The following is a 17117-nucleotide window of genomic DNA, read 5'->3' as shown; positions in this document are numbered from 1 at the left end:
TGTAGTGATCCGACGTCACACCCACTGCATCCCAGGGCCTGGACACGGGCTTTCAGTAAACAGGCATCAAATGGTGCTCGGGGCACCTGGGAGGCTCAGTCGGTTGAGTGTGCAACTCAGGCCATGATCTCACAGTTCGTGGGATCGAGCCCCACGTCTGGCTCTGTGCTGATGAGCATGGAGCCTGCTTGGGATTCTCCCTCTCCCTCTCTGTGCCCCCCCCCCACTTTCTTTTTCTCTCTTTCTCAAAATAAATTAAGAAAAAAAGGACGGTTCTCATTGAACAACAGGATACTGTTTCCCCTATCAAATGGCCACATTCTGCTGACAGCAGTGGGAGAGGAGGGCGAGGGAAGGCTTGCCGCGCCTCCCTCTGGTGACAGCGTGTGCAAACGGACAGGGAAGTTATCAACCCCGTCTGGGACTTCCAGGAATGGCTGCCCAGGCTGGGCCTCCAAGGGCAGGTTACAACTTGCCGGGAGAAGAATGGTTTGGGTACCAAAGTGCCCCCAGTTTTGTGGTTGCTCGGTGGGAAACTGGTGCGCTGTGTGGAAATCCACTTTAGGACCAACTCTAAAACATACGGCCTGGTCACTCCACGTACCGTCCTTTCACTTCCTATGGGACCCTGCTCTCAGCCCGCCCCTTCCCTCCCAAGCAGTGAGCCCAAATCCAGCAGATGGGGCCCAAGCGCAGGACAGCATCACCGTGACCTGGTGGTTGTCTCCTCGCTCCCCATTAAGAGAACGGCACATCATCCTTCAAGCATTCACTGCACGCCTGGCCCTACAGGCTTTCCCAGCATCCTTGTGTCTTCACTGCGATCATCACTAATGTAGAGATGAGAAGACCGAAGCACAGAGAGGTCGGGCAGCTTGCTGAAAGTCACACAGCCAGCAAGTGGCAGGGACAGGGCTCATGGTCCAGAGGCAGACCTGCACTCATGCTCCTCCAAGTCAACTGTGTCTGTTTCCAAAGTATGAACCACTGAATTTCCCTAGATAACTCGATTCTGAACCTATCTCCTTGGTGTTTGCTAAACAAGATCAATTCTTAAAAAACAGTGTTGTGAAGTATAATCGACATGCAACAAACTGCATGTTAAGCACGATCTGATATGTTTCGACACACTTGTACACCTGTGCAACCGTGCTGCAAATTAGACGGTGAACGGGTGCCTCAGCCTTCCTCGGTGCACCTGTCCCCCTACCCCTGCCTTTGCCGCCCCCCCCCTCCACCCCCAGGGCAGCCACAGGTCTGCTTTCTGTCACTAAAGGTTGGCTTGCATTTTCTCAAGTTCCATCAGTGACTGGTACGTTTCCTTCAGTGTAATGACTTTCTATACAGAATATTTACCAGTATATGCCATAATCTGGGCATAAAACAAGTCCCAATAAATTTGAAAGGATTTGTATCATGGAGACTATGTTCTTCGACCACGATGAAATGAAATACTAGAAATCAGCAACAAGAAGATTTTTGGAAAACCATCAAATATTTAGCAACTAACACATTTATAGATAATCTGTGGGTCAAAGAAGAAATCAAAGGGAAACTGAAAAGTTACTTATTTCGTGCAGTTACCATGTGCCAGGCCCTGTGCTGGGTCATTTCCCAAAACAGACTTTGCTCGCGTCAGGCTCACAACCCTACAAGCATAGTCTTCTCATGCCCACGTTACAGAGGCAGGCATGTTACAGAGTCAGTGACTTGCCCAGGTCACATGGGCAGGTAGATTCAGGTCTGACACTTGAATCCAGAGCCCCTGGATCCAGAGTCCAGCATGCCAACAGGGTCTTGAGTTCCAGCTTAACAGAGGGACACCGGAGGGTTCAAGTGAAGAAAGAAAATGGTCAGGTTCCCTGGACAGCAGATCACTTTGGGACCAGTTCCACAAATATTTAGGATTTGGATATGTGATCAGAACCCAGAGGAGGGAGCAGGAGGAGACTGGGTGGAAAAGGAGGTGAGGGGGGCACGAGAGAGCAGGGGTCAGAGGACTGGCTGGAGTGGAGGAGCACACGCCACGCTGGGGAGGGGGGGGTCTCACACTCTGAGAACCTATTTATACAGGGGATTGGGCCTGATAGGCAAGTCGGGATGGGAAGGGCCCCTGGGGAGATGGAGGGGACGGTCCACGGGGACATTACTCAGAAGAAAAAAAGAGGGAATGGTGTCCAGGCTTGCATTTTCTAAAGTTCCATCAGTGACTGGTAGGTTTCTTTCAGTGTAATGACTTGTGCGCAGCCCCGTGGGGGTAGTTCACAGTGAAGTTTAGAAAGGAGTGACAAGGAGCATGGGGGACCATAGGCTACAGGGTGGAGACAGGTGCAGTTAGGTGGCTATGGAGGTCTTTTCCACGAGCCACTGGTTGTGGTGACAGGGGTGAGAGACTAGGGGAGGGAAGTGGACAAGGGAGTTGGAAAGCAGCAGATGGATTCGAGAGGCATTCAGGAGGCAGAAACGGCAGGGCTCACACCAGATCCCCATGGGGATGCTTGGGCGTTCTAGAAGCTGGTGGGATAGCCGGCTAGCTGAGTAGTGAGTCCCAGAAGACCAGCCAGGTGGGGCAATGAGTGAGCTCAGTGTCCAGCTGTGGCACTAGAATGGTCCCGGCCCAGGCTTCTCTGTCATCATCTGCACAGAGGTCCTGTTCCAACAGCTCCAGAGAAAGGCCGGAGAGCGGGGCGGGGCAGCCAGCACGCTGGTGGTGGAACTGAGGCAGAGATCCCCAGGGCAATGGGGGTTGGTGTAACGTGTTGCCCAGAGGCCAAGAAGGGGCAGGAGGAGAAAGTTCTTTTACTTAGTAACTAAAGCAGACAGACAGGCAGGAGAGAGCTTGAAAGGGCAGGAGGATGTGGCAGGAGGGAGGGTTATTCAAGTTGGAATCAGCTGGGCAACAATGATCCCAGGAGTGACCTTGGGCTGAGTTCTGTGGAGCAGAGGCAGGTGAAGTCTCCAGAAACCGAGAATGTCATAGCTGGGGCCTTGAATGGCTCACCTACAAGAAACCTGAAACTTCCCCGGGGGCTGTGACAGAAGTGGGGTGGAAGGGAAGAAGTGGGCTAGGTCTCCGGGTCGGGAGCAGGAGTGCCCCTGTGCGGTCCAGGTGGAGAGGGCTTTGGCACAGGGAGAGCCAGCCTGCTAACTGCCCCTCCTCCTTGTCTCCTCTCCCCTGCCCCCTCCCGGCCCAGGCTGCAGGGAAAACCCGGGCAAGAGCTCCCAGACACAGATGGGGTGACAAATACGTTTTACAAGGTGCCCCAGCAAATGCATAACAACCCCCCCCCCGACCACGTGGCTGGAAGTTTCCATTCTATTTCTATTTTTTAATGCTAGTCAAGATGCCCCTGCCTCGATTTCACACACCCGCGGTGGGTCTCAAGCCCCACTTTGAAAACCCCGTTCAGGGAAGAGTGGGTTTTCCGGGAAATGAGGAAGTGGAAGGAGAGTTCAGTCAGGTTTGTTTACAACTTGTAAGGAGCTTCCAGATTGTTCCCGGGGGAGGGTGAGGCCGGAGTGCTGGGAGGAGCTAGCAACAAAGGAGCCGAGGGCTGAGCTCTTTTTCTGGGACACACAGTGCTCCAGGCGGGGTCCTTCAAATCAGAAGCCACCTGGTATGGACTTGGGTGGCGTCCAAGGGCCCCTCCACTCCAAGATTCTTACGACTCTCACCTGCCATTGTTCAAAATCCCTTAGGAATCCCCATTTAGAAATTGGCCTTGGGAGCAAGTTAGTCCCCCAAACCGCGAGCTAGATACTTCATATGGATACCTCAAGTTACGTAAAACAGGCAATAAACGGCTTTACAAAATTCTGGTGGGTGTACTGGGCGAGCACGCATTCGTTCACGGATCCGGAAACTCCAGACTAGTGTGAAGGACACCGTTTCAGGGCAAACCAAAAAGCAAGTAGAGGTGATGGGGATTGAGGAGGGCACTTGTGATGAGCCCTGGATATTATAAGTGAAGAATCGCTACATTCTACTCAAACTAAAGGAAAAGAAAAAAAAAAAAAAAAAAAAAAAAAAGGCAGAAAGTCCCAAGGGATGGAGCATGGGTTTGGAGAATCCAGGCCTAAGGGTCCATCTCAGCACTTCCCCTTGTGCACCGCGTAAGAAAAGGACCAGCCCCCGACCCCAGCCGCGGCCTGCGTTTGGAGGTTCCAGGGCAATGGGGAAGAGGCAGGGGATGACCCTGTCACCTGCCGGTGTTCCTCGCTCCTCGTCCCACGGCCAGAACCGGGTCCCTGGAGTCCGACCAGGCTCCAGGGGCTCCCCGGGTCCAAACAGACCCCCGCGTCGCTGGAGGCTCCCTTGCTTCAGGGCAGAAACGGGGGTCGGCCTGGCCACCCCACGCACATGCCCCGGTCACCCCTCACACCTGTCAGGGCCCAGCGCCTTGGCACCCCTTAACCAGGCTGTGGACGGGGGGGGGGGGGGGGGGGGGGGCTCCGCACCACGAGGCTCTGGCGGGCACCTGTTGCCCCACTTCCAGGACCGTGAAGACGTGGCATGGGACTCCCGAACCCTCAGCCGTAGCCCCAGCCCCGAGCCTCTGATCACTGCCCCAGGCGTATACCTGCGGGCCGGACTCCTCTCTCCCCGAGACCCTGACCCCGGCCTCAGAGCCCTAGAACTGGCCCGGGGCCCCTGGTGGCTGGCGCCGAGGGTCCCGAAGCCTACACGGCCTGGGGACACCGTCTAAGAAGGGCAAATTACTTCTACAGACTTCAGAGAGGCAACGGCTGCGGATACGCGGTCCCGGGCCTGGGTGGCGCCACTGCGCCCGCGCGCGCCGAGCTCGCGGCGCACGCCCGGGGTAGAGGGGGCAGGGGCGCCGGCGGGAGGCAGGGCTGGGGGCGGTAGTCCCGGAAGGCGCCAGACCTTCGCGAGAATTCCGGGCTGCGCAGGCGCACGGAGACGGGCGCGGGGACGCGCGCGGCGGCCGTTGGGGGTGGAGCGCTCGGGGCGGGCCCGCGCGCGCCCGGGGGAGGGGCGGGGCCGTGGCCAGGGCGCAGGCGCAGGCGCGCGGCCGCGGCGGCGGTTGGGGAGGGTTCTTCCGGAAGGTTCGGGAGGCTTCTGGAAAAGGCGCCGCGCGCCGGGCGGGCCCGCGTCTATATAAAGGGAGCGCGGGGGCGGCGCGCCAGTTGCTTCTGCGTCCTGGTGCTGCGTCGTCGCGGAGCCCGTGTGGTCCTTTAGCCGAGGTGAGGGGGCGACTGGGGGGTGCCTGTGGGGGGGGCGGCGGGCGCGGAGGCGGCTCCCGGGGGGTCCCCGGGCCCCGCGGGGCGGCGCGGCACTGCTCTGGGCGGCGGAGGCCTCTGGCCTGCCGCGTCCTCGACCCCCGCCCGCGTATGGGGGCCCGGAGGCCCGGAGGGGCGGTGGGGAGGGCGCGCCGCGGGGACCCCTGCCCGGCCGCGGCCCCGGGGCTCCGGCTCCGGGCGGGGGTCCCCGCGGGCCTGCGGCGCCCGTTGGCGGCGTGCGCGCGGGCCTCGGCGTCGCAGCTGGAAATGAGGTCATCCTTTGTCGGCGGGCCGGGCCTCCCGGAGGCCTGTGGCGCCGCGTAACCGGCCCCGCGGCCTCTGCAGATGCCCGAGGAAACCCAGACCCAAGACCAGCCGATGGAGGAGGAGGAGGTGGAGACGTTCGCCTTCCAGGCGGAGATCGCCCAGTTGATGTCCCTGATCATCAACACTTTCTACTCGAATAAAGAGATTTTCCTGCGCGAGCTGATTTCCAACTCGTCCGATGTGAGTGTCGGCTTGCGGAACGGGGTCGCGGTCCCGGTGTGTGCGTCCCACCCTCCGGGAGCTCTGTGCTCACCGGCATGTGTTTCTCCGATAGGCCCTGGACAAAATCAGATACGAGAGCTTGACTGATCCCAGCAAGCTAGATTCCGGGAAAGAGCTGCACATTAATCTCATTCCAAACAAGCAAGATCGAACCCTCACTATCGTGGATACCGGGATTGGCATGACCAAGGCCGATTTGATCAATAATCTCGGTACAATCGCCAAGTCTGGGACCAAAGCGTTCATGGAAGCTTTACAGGCTGGCGCAGATATTTCTATGATCGGCCAGTTTGGTGTCGGGTTCTATTCTGCCTATTTGGTTGCCGAGAAAGTGACGGTGATCACCAAGCATAACGATGATGAGCAGTACGCCTGGGAGTCTTCTGCAGGAGGGTCGTTCACGGTCAGGACTGATACAGGTAGGCACCTGGTGGAACGATTTACTTGGTCACGCGGGGGAGGGTCGGGTGCTGTAGGAAGGGGGCCCCTGAAGATGCTGTGGAATTGGTAAAAATTCGTTGGCTTCTTTGGGAACATGCCTAGTAAGCACATGATGGTGCGATGGTAGGGATCTGGTTACTGATGTCGCTGGGGCAAGGCAGTTAAACTCCCATGGGACGCCTTTCATCCATAACCTTTTCCTAAACGTGCTCAGAAGCGGTTAGGTGTGGATGGCATTGGGAGCTGAATTGTGATCCGCCCCCCCCCAACACTTTGGTTTGCCCATTCAGATTGAGGTGGAGTCCACTTTTTTCCTTCCTTTACAGGTGAACCTATGGGTCGAGGAACAAAGGTTATCTTGCATCTGAAAGAAGACCAAACGGAATACCTGGAGGAAAGAAGAATAAAGGAGATTGTGAAGAAACACTCCCAGTTTATCGGCTATCCTATCACTCTCTTTGTGAGTGTCCTTGTTTTTTATGTAAAGTTAACAAACTAAGGTAGTTCTTGAATCTATTACTGAGGGAAAAATCCAAACTTGTGTTGACCCGGCTAGTCTGAAGTTCTGTTGTACTATCAAGGTACCCAGGATTGTTTAGGTAGACGCGTTAAACGTTACTGAGTGGTTTTCTGGTTATTTAACCAGACCTTTGAGTGTGGCTGATTAATTTGGGCTTTGGTTATAAGCGCATACGCTCCGTTTAGTTCCAGAATGCAAAAGGTGACGTGATCTCCCATGTTCTTTTGAAGGTGGAGAAGGAGCGGGATAAAGAGGTCAGTGATGATGAGGCTGAAGAAAAGGAAGAGAAAGAGGAAGAAAAAGAAAAGGAAGAGAAGGAGTCCGATGACAAGCCTGAAATAGAAGATGTTGGTTCCGACGAGGAGGAGGAAGAAAAGAAGGACGGAGACAAGAAGAAGAAGAAGAAGATCAAGGAGAAGTACATCGATCAAGAAGAACTGAACAAGACCAAACCTATTTGGACCAGAAACCCTGACGACATTACTAACGAAGAGTACGGAGAATTTTACAAGAGCTTGACCAACGACTGGGAGGATCACTTGGCAGTGAAGGTGAGTGTCCCAAGTGCTTCGGAGCTGGTCTGCTTCTGCAGGTGGCTTGTCGGAGCTTGTCAAATCGAGGGTCGTGGCTGAGCACTTGGCCATCCCGGCCCTTGACCTCTCCCTGGAAGTGCTTTCGGTTCTGGCGCCGCGAGAGTCCTAGTTGAAGTCAAAGTCGCTTGCATCATCGCTTGATGGTTTGGCGTGTGTTTTATTACAGCATTTTTCGGTCGAAGGACAGCTGGAATTCAGAGCCCTGCTTTTCGTCCCAAGACGTGCTCCCTTTGACCTGTTTGAAAACAGGAAGAAAAAGAACAACATCAAGCTGTATGTGCGCAGAGTTTTCATCATGGATAACTGCGAGGAGCTGATCCCGGAATACCTGAGTGAGTACCGAGGACGATCGGGTGTGAAGTCTGAGCGTGGGGGCCTCTCCGCTCCGGGGCGTTGGTTCGGGCCTGTGGGGCAGGAAATCCCCTTCGGTTTTTGGGGTGTAGGAGTTTGTTGATTTTTGTCCCGGCGACGGCTTTATTTTTCCCAGATTTCATTAGAGGCGTGGTGGACTCCGAGGATCTTCCCCTGAACATTTCCCGGGAGATGTTGCAGCAGAGCAAGATCTTAAAAGTTATCCGCAAGAACTTGGTCAAAAAGTGCTTAGAACTCTTCACCGAACTGGCCGAGGACAAAGAGAACTACAAGAAGTTTTACGAGCAGTTCTCGAAGAACATTAAGGTTCGTGGAAAGAGCCTGGTCCTTCCCAGCGGTGATCAAACCGGCTCCTCTGGTTCTTGGTGACTTTTTTTTTGAGGCGGAGGAGACTTGACGCGAGCGTTGTCTTGCAGCTCGGAATCCACGAGGACTCCCAGAACCGGAAGAAGCTGTCGGAGCTGCTGCGCTACTACACGTCTGCCTCTGGCGACGAGATGGTGTCTCTCAAGGACTATTGCACCAGGATGAAGGACAACCAGAAACACATCTACTACATCACAGGTGAGCGAGCGGCGTGCCGTCGTGGCCTCGTTCCGGGCACGGCACCGCCTGGCGACCGTGGGTGTGTTCCCTAGGCACGTGGGGCCCCGTGTCAACCCCTGGGTACTAACCGCGGCCAGACCACGTGCGCCACGTCTGTGGGCGCATCTGTGGTTCGAGCTGACGAGACTGGGAAAAGTCCGGAGGAAGCGACACCGCTTCCTGTTAAGCGAAGGTGTAACTTTCTACTGATGCCCCAGGGGAGACCAAGGACCAGGTGGCGAACTCGGCCTTTGTGGAGCGTCTTCGGAAGCACGGTCTGGAGGTGATCTATATGATCGAGCCGATCGATGAGTACTGTGTCCAACAGCTGAAGGAATTTGAGGGGAAGACTTTAGTGTCCGTCACCAAAGAGGGCTTGGAACTTCCAGAAGATGAAGAAGAGAAAAAGAAACAGGAGGAGAAGAAGACAAAGTTTGAAAACCTGTGCAAGATCATGAAGGACATCTTGGAGAAAAAAGTGGAAAAGGTGGGTGAACGTGGTTTCCTTCCACTTGGGTTTCCTAGTTGTGGGCGTGATCTTGAAAGGCCCGTAGGTGTCTTTCAGGTTGTCCGAACATACAGCCCCTTTCTCCCAAGTTCTCTCGGCTTTTACAGTATGACACAAGCAGAAAATTAGGCCCGCTAAATGAGCAGGAAGGCCCTCTACCGTCTTGAAGGAGCTAAAAGGTGTCAGGATGTGCAGGGAGAGGGTTGTGGGTACGTGGGTCTGTATGTGGCATTTCGCGTTTTGTGAATACAGTAGCGGGAGTCCCTCTGTTTTACGATAAAGCTGTGGTAGAGGGACTTTTCTAGACACAGTCCTCACTCTGCGTCTTCATTGCAGGTGGTTGTGTCAAACCGACTGGTGACCTCCCCGTGCTGCATTGTCACGAGCACATACGGCTGGACGGCGAACATGGAGAGGATCATGAAGGCCCAGGCCCTAAGGGACAACTCCACCATGGGCTACATGGCAGCGAAGAAGCACCTGGAGATCAACCCCGACCACTCCATCATCGAGACCTTGCGGCAGAAGGCGGAGGCGGACAAGAACGACAAGTCCGTGAAAGACCTGGTCATCCTGCTCTACGAAACCGCGCTCCTGTCCTCTGGCTTCAGTCTGGAAGACCCACAGACACACGCTAACCGGATCTACAGGATGATCAAACTTGGTCTGGGTAAGCTTCGCCAGGCACCCTGTGTGAGAAATCCCTTAGGGTCCCCCGACGAAGAGGTCATCTGCTCGCAAGAGCCAGCCCCCCCCGCCCCGAGAGCGGTGCCGGGCTGACGCCAGGCACTGGTTCAGGACCGTGTAACCTGAGGGTTTCCTTTCCGAAAAGGTATCGACGAAGATGACCCCACCGCTGACGACAGCAGTGCTGCGGTGACCGAGGAGATGCCACCCCTGGAAGGCGACGATGACACGTCGCGCATGGAAGAAGTCGACTGAGCGCCGCCCCGAGGATTCCTTGTATATGTACTCGATGCTTTATCCCGTTCCCTCCAACGATCTATTTTCAAGGATGTTTTTCTTTATTTTTGTTAACGTTTTAAAAATCTGTAAGGCATGACGAGAGCTACTTACGGGGAAGATAAGATTTCTTTCTGTTCGAGTGTGATACTGTGATGCGTAGAAACTAAAGCCCGGCTAGTTGTTTTGTTTGTTTTTTTGGGTTATGTTTTGTGTTTTTAGTGCCACGCCGGCTGCTCTTCCAGGACGAGGTAACGTTTGTCGCAAGGTGTACGTAACCTCCCGTGAACCGCGTGGTCTGAAGTGTTCGCGACAAGTGGATTCCCTAGTAAGACCAAACTCGTCTGTCACTGAAGTGTTCTGAGCTATACCTTGGTGTTTAAAAGAGAAATCTCGGTTGAAACAACTTTCACCTTCTAGGATTTACTTTTTAAATCTTCTGTCCCCTGTAGTTATTTGCTGCATGTACCAGGCCTCTAGAAACTAGTGTGTTAAACCGAACCAACTTGATGGGAGTAACTATAGGGCTTGTTTTCCAAAGAGAAGAGCGTTGTTTAGAGTAGCGAAATTCGAAGGCTGCTTAGGCGCGTTGTGAAGCTGTTGGGGAAATAACTCCGCAAGTTTCGTGAGTGGAAATGTAGTGCTCGAGACACATTCTGCTTTAAAAGGTTGTAACAAATACAAACAAATTTAAAAAAAGCTCTGCGAAAACGTTTTGTGTGGGGAAGTGGGGTTCCAAAATACAGGGTGGCCCCGGGTTGTAAAAATTGGGGTGCACACATGCTGCCTGCTGGGAGACGGAGGGCGGTGGTTGACGTTGCCGGCCTGAAGTCATCTGTGACCTTCCCAGTGCGCGCTCAGGTGGCGGCTCGGGTCAGGAGCGTATTCTGGAACCACACGGAAGAGAAGGGACCATCACACAACATGCGTTCTGTGTCCAATGTTACATTTCCTAATGACTCCTTTCTCCTTGGGTTTTTACGTCCAAACGGCTTTTCTGTAGTGTTTGTAAGACCTGCCTTATGCCCTAAATATAGCTCCTTAATACCTCAGCCTTGTGTCTCCCGCGTTCTTTAGCAACTCTAATTCCATCCCATCTGAAATCCGCTTATTCTCCGGCTCTTCACTGAGCCTCTGGCGAGATGCGTGGAGGGTGGTCTCTGACCCCTGGGAGCAGCAGCAGGCGGGGTGGGGAGAACCGGCCGGGTCGGTGGGGCTCCCCGCTGGGAGCAGCAGGGACTAAATCAGCCTTCGGCACCTGGGTAGTAGTGGGTCCACGCCGGATTTGGAGGCGAAGATCCCCGCAGACCGTGACGTAGAATCCAGGGGGATGGGCTGGGAGAGAACGCGGGGCGGTGGAAGGACGGCTGCTAAGTGCCAGGTGAACGGAAGTCACGTTTGAGCCTTAAAAGCCCCCGAGGTAGAGCTTCCTCTCCTCCCGCAAACGGGAGTTGCTTACGTGGGGGGGTCAGTATCTGAGTCCAGGTTGGTCCCCAAAGCCCAAAGTTGTTTGGCTGTTCTGCATTTAGTGGAAGATGTTCCCAGTTAGGAGGGCGTGGAAGTGGCCGGTAGGAGGCCTTGAAGGGCAAGTTTCTCCCTAGTCTGGTAAGAAAGCTGAAGCCTGCAGGAAGAGGTGTTTGAGGGAATCCACAAACGGAGAACCTGCGTGTAAGTGATCCAACTGAACGCCTCCTCCCTGGGTCACTGAGAAAGTGCTCGAGGCAGGTGTGTGCTGTGTCTAGAACCACCACCCAGTGACGCCGTGTGCCCCCCCCCCCCCCCCCCGGGGAGGATGGGTGCTCCACGCGGCGGGGGAGATGCAGAGGTGGCCTCAAAATCCACTCTTGCTTCACACCTTCCAGAACTGGTCCCATCTGAGGAAAGGTGAAGGCTTTTCCCAGGTTATGTGGTTGTCTGATGCACAGCCAGCAAGGACGCTACAAGAACGGAACTGGAACCGTACGTGAATTTAGCAAAACCCTAAGACCACGCAAAGATCCGTTGAACTCAGCATCAAGCCGTTGTTAACTCTTGAAAGACACAGTAACAAGCTAAACAAATTTTACAAAGGTTTTGCAAGACTTGCCCACCAAACACTGCGGAGCGGAGAGAGGGAACGTTCGGTGTTGGAAAACAATAGTAAGATGGGGTGCCTTGCTAGAAGTGTCCTACGTGAAAGAAGCCAGACAGGACTACATGGTCTGATTTCTTTTTCACAAAGTTCTAGAAAAGGCAGGAGGTGGGTCAGCAGGGTGCCTAGGGCCAGAAGTCCTGGTGGGGGTTGACTACAGAGGGACAAGAGGGGACTTTGGGGGAGCGCTGGAAGTCCAGAAACCTGATGAGGTGATGACTGCATGACTATATTAAAATCCATCGATCTGAGGGACCCCTGGGTGGCTCAGTCAAGCATCCAACTTCCCCTCGGGTCATGATCTCACAGTCCGTGGGTTTGAGCCCCGTGTTGGGCTCTGTGCTGACAGCTCAGAGCCTGGAGTCTGCTTCAGATTCTGTGTCTCCCTCTCTGTCCCTCCCCTGCTTGTGCTCTGTCTCTCTCTCAAAAATAAACTTAAAAAAAATTTTTTTTTAATCCATTGAGTTGAAAATGGGTGAATTTCAACGGTGTGTTTTATTTAAATAGCAAATGAAAACAAGTATGGAAGGCAGTCTCATGGTGTTCAAAAATGACCTTAAGCAAGTCACTGGGCCTCCCACACCTCTGAACTCATTTGTAAATTAGAAATAATAATGCCTAGGGGCGCCTGGGTGGCTCAGTAGGTTAAGCTTCTGACTTCGGCTCAGGTCATGTTATCACGGTTGGTGGGTTCGAGCCCTGCGTGGGGCTCTGTGCTGACAGCTCAGAGCCTAAAACCTGCTTTGGAATCTGTCGCCCTCTCTCTCTGCCCCTCTCCAGCTCACGTTCTGTCTCTCAAAAGTAAATACACATTTAAAAAAAGAAAAAACTGCCTGAAAGATACCCCTGGCACTTTCTAGGTAGTGGGCTCAACAGGTGCCTGGTGAACAAGTGCTCAGTGACACGGCTTGTACTGGCAAGGACTCTCAGGGCCTTTCCTGCCAGTCCTACGAGGTCGCCTTGCTCAGGCTCCCTTCTACCCCACGCTGCTGGGGGCTGTAATCGAGCCCCAGCCTGACCGAAGCCTCATGCCCTCCGGGAAGTTTTCTTCCACTGCTTTGCCCTCATCCTCTCTCGGTCTTCTCAGTTGTTAGGAATTCCTAGCAGGCACACATTCATCAAGTTTGTATTGAGTCCCCACTAAGAACTAGCCCAGCATGGCTCGGTGGGCCACACACGAAAACGGCGTCCTTGCAGAAGGCCAGCTGACCTATGGCGGCCACCGTGAAGGCCACGGCGTCTCCAGCTGAGGTACCAGCACAGCAAGGAGGGACTCTGTGGTGGGAGAGGTCCTGCAGAAGCTCCTAGAAGGGGGTCACTGCTGACATAAAGCTGGACACTCGGTCTGGGGAAGGGACTCACACACGGTCCTAGAGACGAGGAAGCTGGAGGGTGAAAAAGTGAGTGAGTGAGCGCCTTGGACGCCAGCCATTAGCCATGGCCTCAGACTGGGATCAGACGGAGACTCTGGCTGACAACTGACCTGGTGGGAAGGCAGTAGCCCGTGGGCGGCCTCTTCAAAATAGCGGGGCCTGGGCCCACCCTTGGAGGAATGGCCTGAATACCAGGAAGTGGTGAGGCAGTTACGCCATCTTGTTCCTTGTGGTTGTCTGGTCTTCATCCCAGTGGCCCCTTACTCCATGCAAGCCCACCCTGTCCCACCCGCAGGGGAAGAGGTGCCAGGGGGCAGGCGCGCGGGGCCACCTGAGGGAACAGCACGAGAGTGAGAGCACACCAACTGCCACTCGGTCATCTCTGAGGACCGAGGACAGGGAGGCAAGTCCTCCAAAGATGGCGGTTCAGCGAGAGCCAGCTCAAGCTGTCCTGAGTTTGAATTAGAGACCTTTCTCTGTTTTGTTCACTATCTGCCCCAAATACGCATGACAGCGTGTGGCAGTCAAGTGTTTGCTAATAAACCAGCCAGAGCACTTCAGTTTACACACACACACTCAGTTTCCAATTTCTTCTATTTTTTCTTTTTATTCTGGGATTTCCTTTTTTTTTTTTTTCATGTTTATTTATTTTGAGAGCGAGAACGAGCATGAGCAGGGGAGGGGCAGAGAGAGGGAGAGAGAATCCCAAGCAGGCTCCATGCCGTCAGCGCAGAGCCCGACGAGGGGCTCAGTCCCACCGATCGTGAGATCGTGACCTGAGCTGAAATCGAGTTGGATGCCTAGCTGACTGAGCCACCCAGGTGCCCTGGCTTTTGGGGTTTCTTAAACACGTGCACAAGCAGAGAAACAGAGAGTAACAAGTGTTGGTGACGATGTGGAGAAATCGGGGCCTTCCTGCACCGCCGCTGGGAATGTGAAACGGCGCTGCTCTGGAAAACAGTCTGGCAGTTTCCTTGAGAAGTTAAACAGAGACTTGCCGTTGGATCCAACAATTCCCCGCTGGGTGTCCGCCCAGGAGAAATGAAAATGTTCACAAAAATGTCCACGCACGTTTTCGTAGCCTTAGAACAGCTAAAAGGTGGAAACAAACTAAATGTCCATCGACACAGGAATAGATAAACCAAGTGTGACCCATACAATGGAAAATCATCCCAGATATTGTATTATTGTTGTAAAAAGGGATGTATGACATGCTGATCCATACCACAACATGGATGGAAGCTGACAACATGCTAAGTGAAAGAAGCCAGTCACAAAAGGCCCCATGTTTACTGTAGGATCCCACTTACACGAAATTTCCAGAACAGGCAAATGCATGGGGGCAGAAAGAAGGAGCATGGGTGCATGGGCTGGGGCTGCAGGGGAGGGCGGTTGAGGATGACTGCTGAGGACTATAGAGTTTCTTTCTGAGGTGCTCCAAGTGTTCTAAAATTGATTACAGTGGGGCACCTGGGTGGCTCAGTTGGTTGGGCGACTGACTTCGGTTCAGGTCATGATCTCGCGGTTCGTGGGTTCGAGCCCTGCGTTGGGCTCTGTGCTGACAGCTCGGAGCCTGGAGCCCGCTTCCGATTCTGTGTCTCCCCCTCTCTCTGCCCCTCCCCTGCTCACGCTCTGTGTCTGTCTCTCAATAATAAATACACGTTAAAAAAAATTTTAATTGGGGGCGCCTGGGTGGCTCAGTCGGTTGGGCGGCCGACTTCGGCTCAGGTCATGATCTCGCGGTCCGTGAGTTAGAGCCCCGCGTCGGGCTCTGTGCTGACAGCTCAGAGCCTGGAGCCTGTTTCAGATTCTGTGTCTCCCTCTCGCTGACCCTCCCCTGTTCATGCTCTGTCTCTCTCTGTCTCAAAAAAAATTTTAAAAAGCGTTAAAAAAAATTTTTTTTTAATTTTAATTGATTACAGTGACGGTTGAATAACTGATTATACTCAAAAATCACTGAAGCATACGCTTTTTTTTTTAATGTTTATTTTTGAGAGAGAGAGAGCACGAACTGGGGAGGAGTTGGGGACAGAGGATCCGAAGCGTGCTCTGAAGTGACAGCAGAGAGTCTGACGCGGGGCTCGAATTCACAAACCGTGAGATCATGACCTGAGCTGAAGTTGGACGCTCAACTGACTAAGCCACCCAGGTGAGCCTGAAGTACACGCTTCAAATGGATGAATTGTACAGTATGTGAATTGGATCTCAATAAAGCTGTCATTTTGGGGTCGCCTGGGTGGCTTACTTGGTTAAACGTCCAGCTCTTGACTTCAGCGCAGGTCATGATCTCGTGGTTCGAGGGTTCAAGCCCCGCGTCGGGTTCTGTGCTGATGGCTCAGAGCCTGGAGCCGGCTTCTCTCTCTGCTCCTCCCTCGTTCATGCTCTGTCTCTCTCTGCCTCAAAGAAACATTAAAAACATTTTTTTTTTAATGGTCAAAATGGCAAATTTTTTTAACACACACTGTCGACAGACCCCGGCTTCTTCCCACCCCGGCCACTCCGGTCAAAGAGCCCATTCAAAGCGTGTGACTGGCTGAGGCTCGTTACGCGGCTTGTCCCAGGGGCAAGGGAGGCTGGGACACAGGCCTCTGGCCTCCCCTGGTAGGACTGTCCCCGGAACAGCGGTCAGCAACTCAAAACTGCCGGCTGCCCCCTCTAGAGGCCTCCACGCGCCCCTTCACCCAGGACGGTCTTCGTGCCCCTCTGCACCAGGCAGGTGGCCTCCTTCACAAAAGCCCCCGCCACGCTCTCCCTTTCTCTCCGGCGTTTGTCCCCAGTGTCCCTCAAGGCTTCGTTGATGGTCTCGCCTTTCCACGGCCCCATCTACCCACGAAGGAAGGCACGGGCCCCGTGTGCCCGCCGCCAGCCTGGCGCACCTGATACGTACTTGCGGAGTGAATGAATAACCGGTTGATCTAACGGCTATTTCCCCCTTTCTGTGTCGATGGCAATTTGTGTAACTAATTCTGCACAACTTAGGAGGCTTTTTGTTCCCTTTTCCAAGCCTTCAAGATCTACTCAAACCTTTGAAAGTGTGATTACAGATTATTCTTCTATAGGAAGGAACATGGCTTCACCTCCCCGGGAGGAACATTCCAGGAGGCAGAGCTCTTAGTGAGTCATGGTATATTAATAGCACCGTCAAACTCTGAACAAAGATTCCATGATGTTATTGCAAAGCCAGCAAAGCTGAGCGTATTGTCTGCCAAGTGTATCTGTCTGCTCGGAACATACGTTAGCTTCTTACGGAAGTTCTTTAAGGCTTCAACACTTGACCAGTGACGCTCTAGGGCTTGAAATGTAGTCCAAAAAGCAACACCGTGTGTGTTTTGTTTTTAATTCCAGGTTTAAAAATAACTAACAAATCAGAGTGAAGAAAGAAAGAAAGGATAAATCAGCTATCTGCTTTTTTTTAAGGTTTTATTTTTATTTTCAAAGTAATCTTGGGCGCCTGGGTGGCTCAGTTGGTTAAGCATCCAACTCTTGCGTTTGGGCTCAGGTCATGATCTCACGGTTGGCGAGTTCGAGCCCCGCATTGGGCTCCACGTGACCGTGCAGGGCCTACTTGGGATTTTTCTCTCCCCTCTCTCTCCCCCTCCCCACCTGTCTCTGTCTCTCCCAAAATAAATAAATAAACTTAGGTTTTTTTTAAAAAATGTGTTTAAATAAATAAATAAATAAATGTAATCTCTACACCCAACGTGGGGCTCGAACTTCCAACTCCAAGGTCAAGATTGCATGCTCTCTCACTGAGCCAGCCAGGTGCCCCTCAGCTACTTGCTTTTTTTTTTTTTTTTTTAATTTTTTTTTATTTGACGTTTATTTATTTTTGAGACATAGA

At 53.5% G+C, this 17117-nt stretch overlaps 1 protein-coding gene across 1 annotated transcript; it reads left to right on the top strand.

The window, feature by feature from the left end:
- Positions 1 to 5067: 5067 nt before the first annotated feature.
- Positions 5068 to 10824, top strand: HSP90AA1 (heat shock protein 90 alpha family class A member 1). The gene is made up of 11 exons (XM_042990574.1): positions 5068 to 5205; positions 5587 to 5748; positions 5843 to 6209; positions 6558 to 6691; positions 6982 to 7302; positions 7511 to 7676; positions 7832 to 8022; positions 8133 to 8280; positions 8520 to 8788; positions 9146 to 9479; positions 9642 to 10824. Exons 2-11 carry the CDS (start codon positions 5587 to 5589, stop codon positions 9749 to 9751), a joined length of 2202 nt encoding a protein of 733 aa, XP_042846508.1. The 5' UTR covers positions 5068 to 5205; the 3' UTR covers positions 9752 to 10824.
- The last annotated feature ends 6293 nt before the right edge of the window (positions 10825 to 17117 follow it).

Source organism: Panthera tigris, chromosome B3 (genome assembly GCF_018350195.1).
Source record: "Panthera tigris isolate Pti1 chromosome B3, P.tigris_Pti1_mat1.1, whole genome shotgun sequence".
Taxonomy (NCBI): Eukaryota; Metazoa; Chordata; class Mammalia; order Carnivora; family Felidae; genus Panthera; species Panthera tigris.
This window is presented reverse-complemented; position numbering and strand designations above follow the sequence as displayed.

Excerpts from the sequence above, each read along its gene's own strand:
- HSP90AA1 (XM_042990574.1), top strand. The coding sequence starts at position 5,587 with ATGCCCGAGGAAACCCAGACCCAAGACCAGCCGATGGAGGAGGAGGAG. Across the intron at positions 8,789-9,145 it reads TGGAGAAAAAAGTGGAAAAG|GTGGTTGTGTCAAACCGACT; the intron begins GTGGGTGAACGT and ends TCTTCATTGCAG. Across the intron at positions 9,480-9,641 it reads GATGATCAAACTTGGTCTGG|GTATCGACGAAGATGACCCC; the intron begins GTAAGCTTCGCC and ends CTTTCCGAAAAG.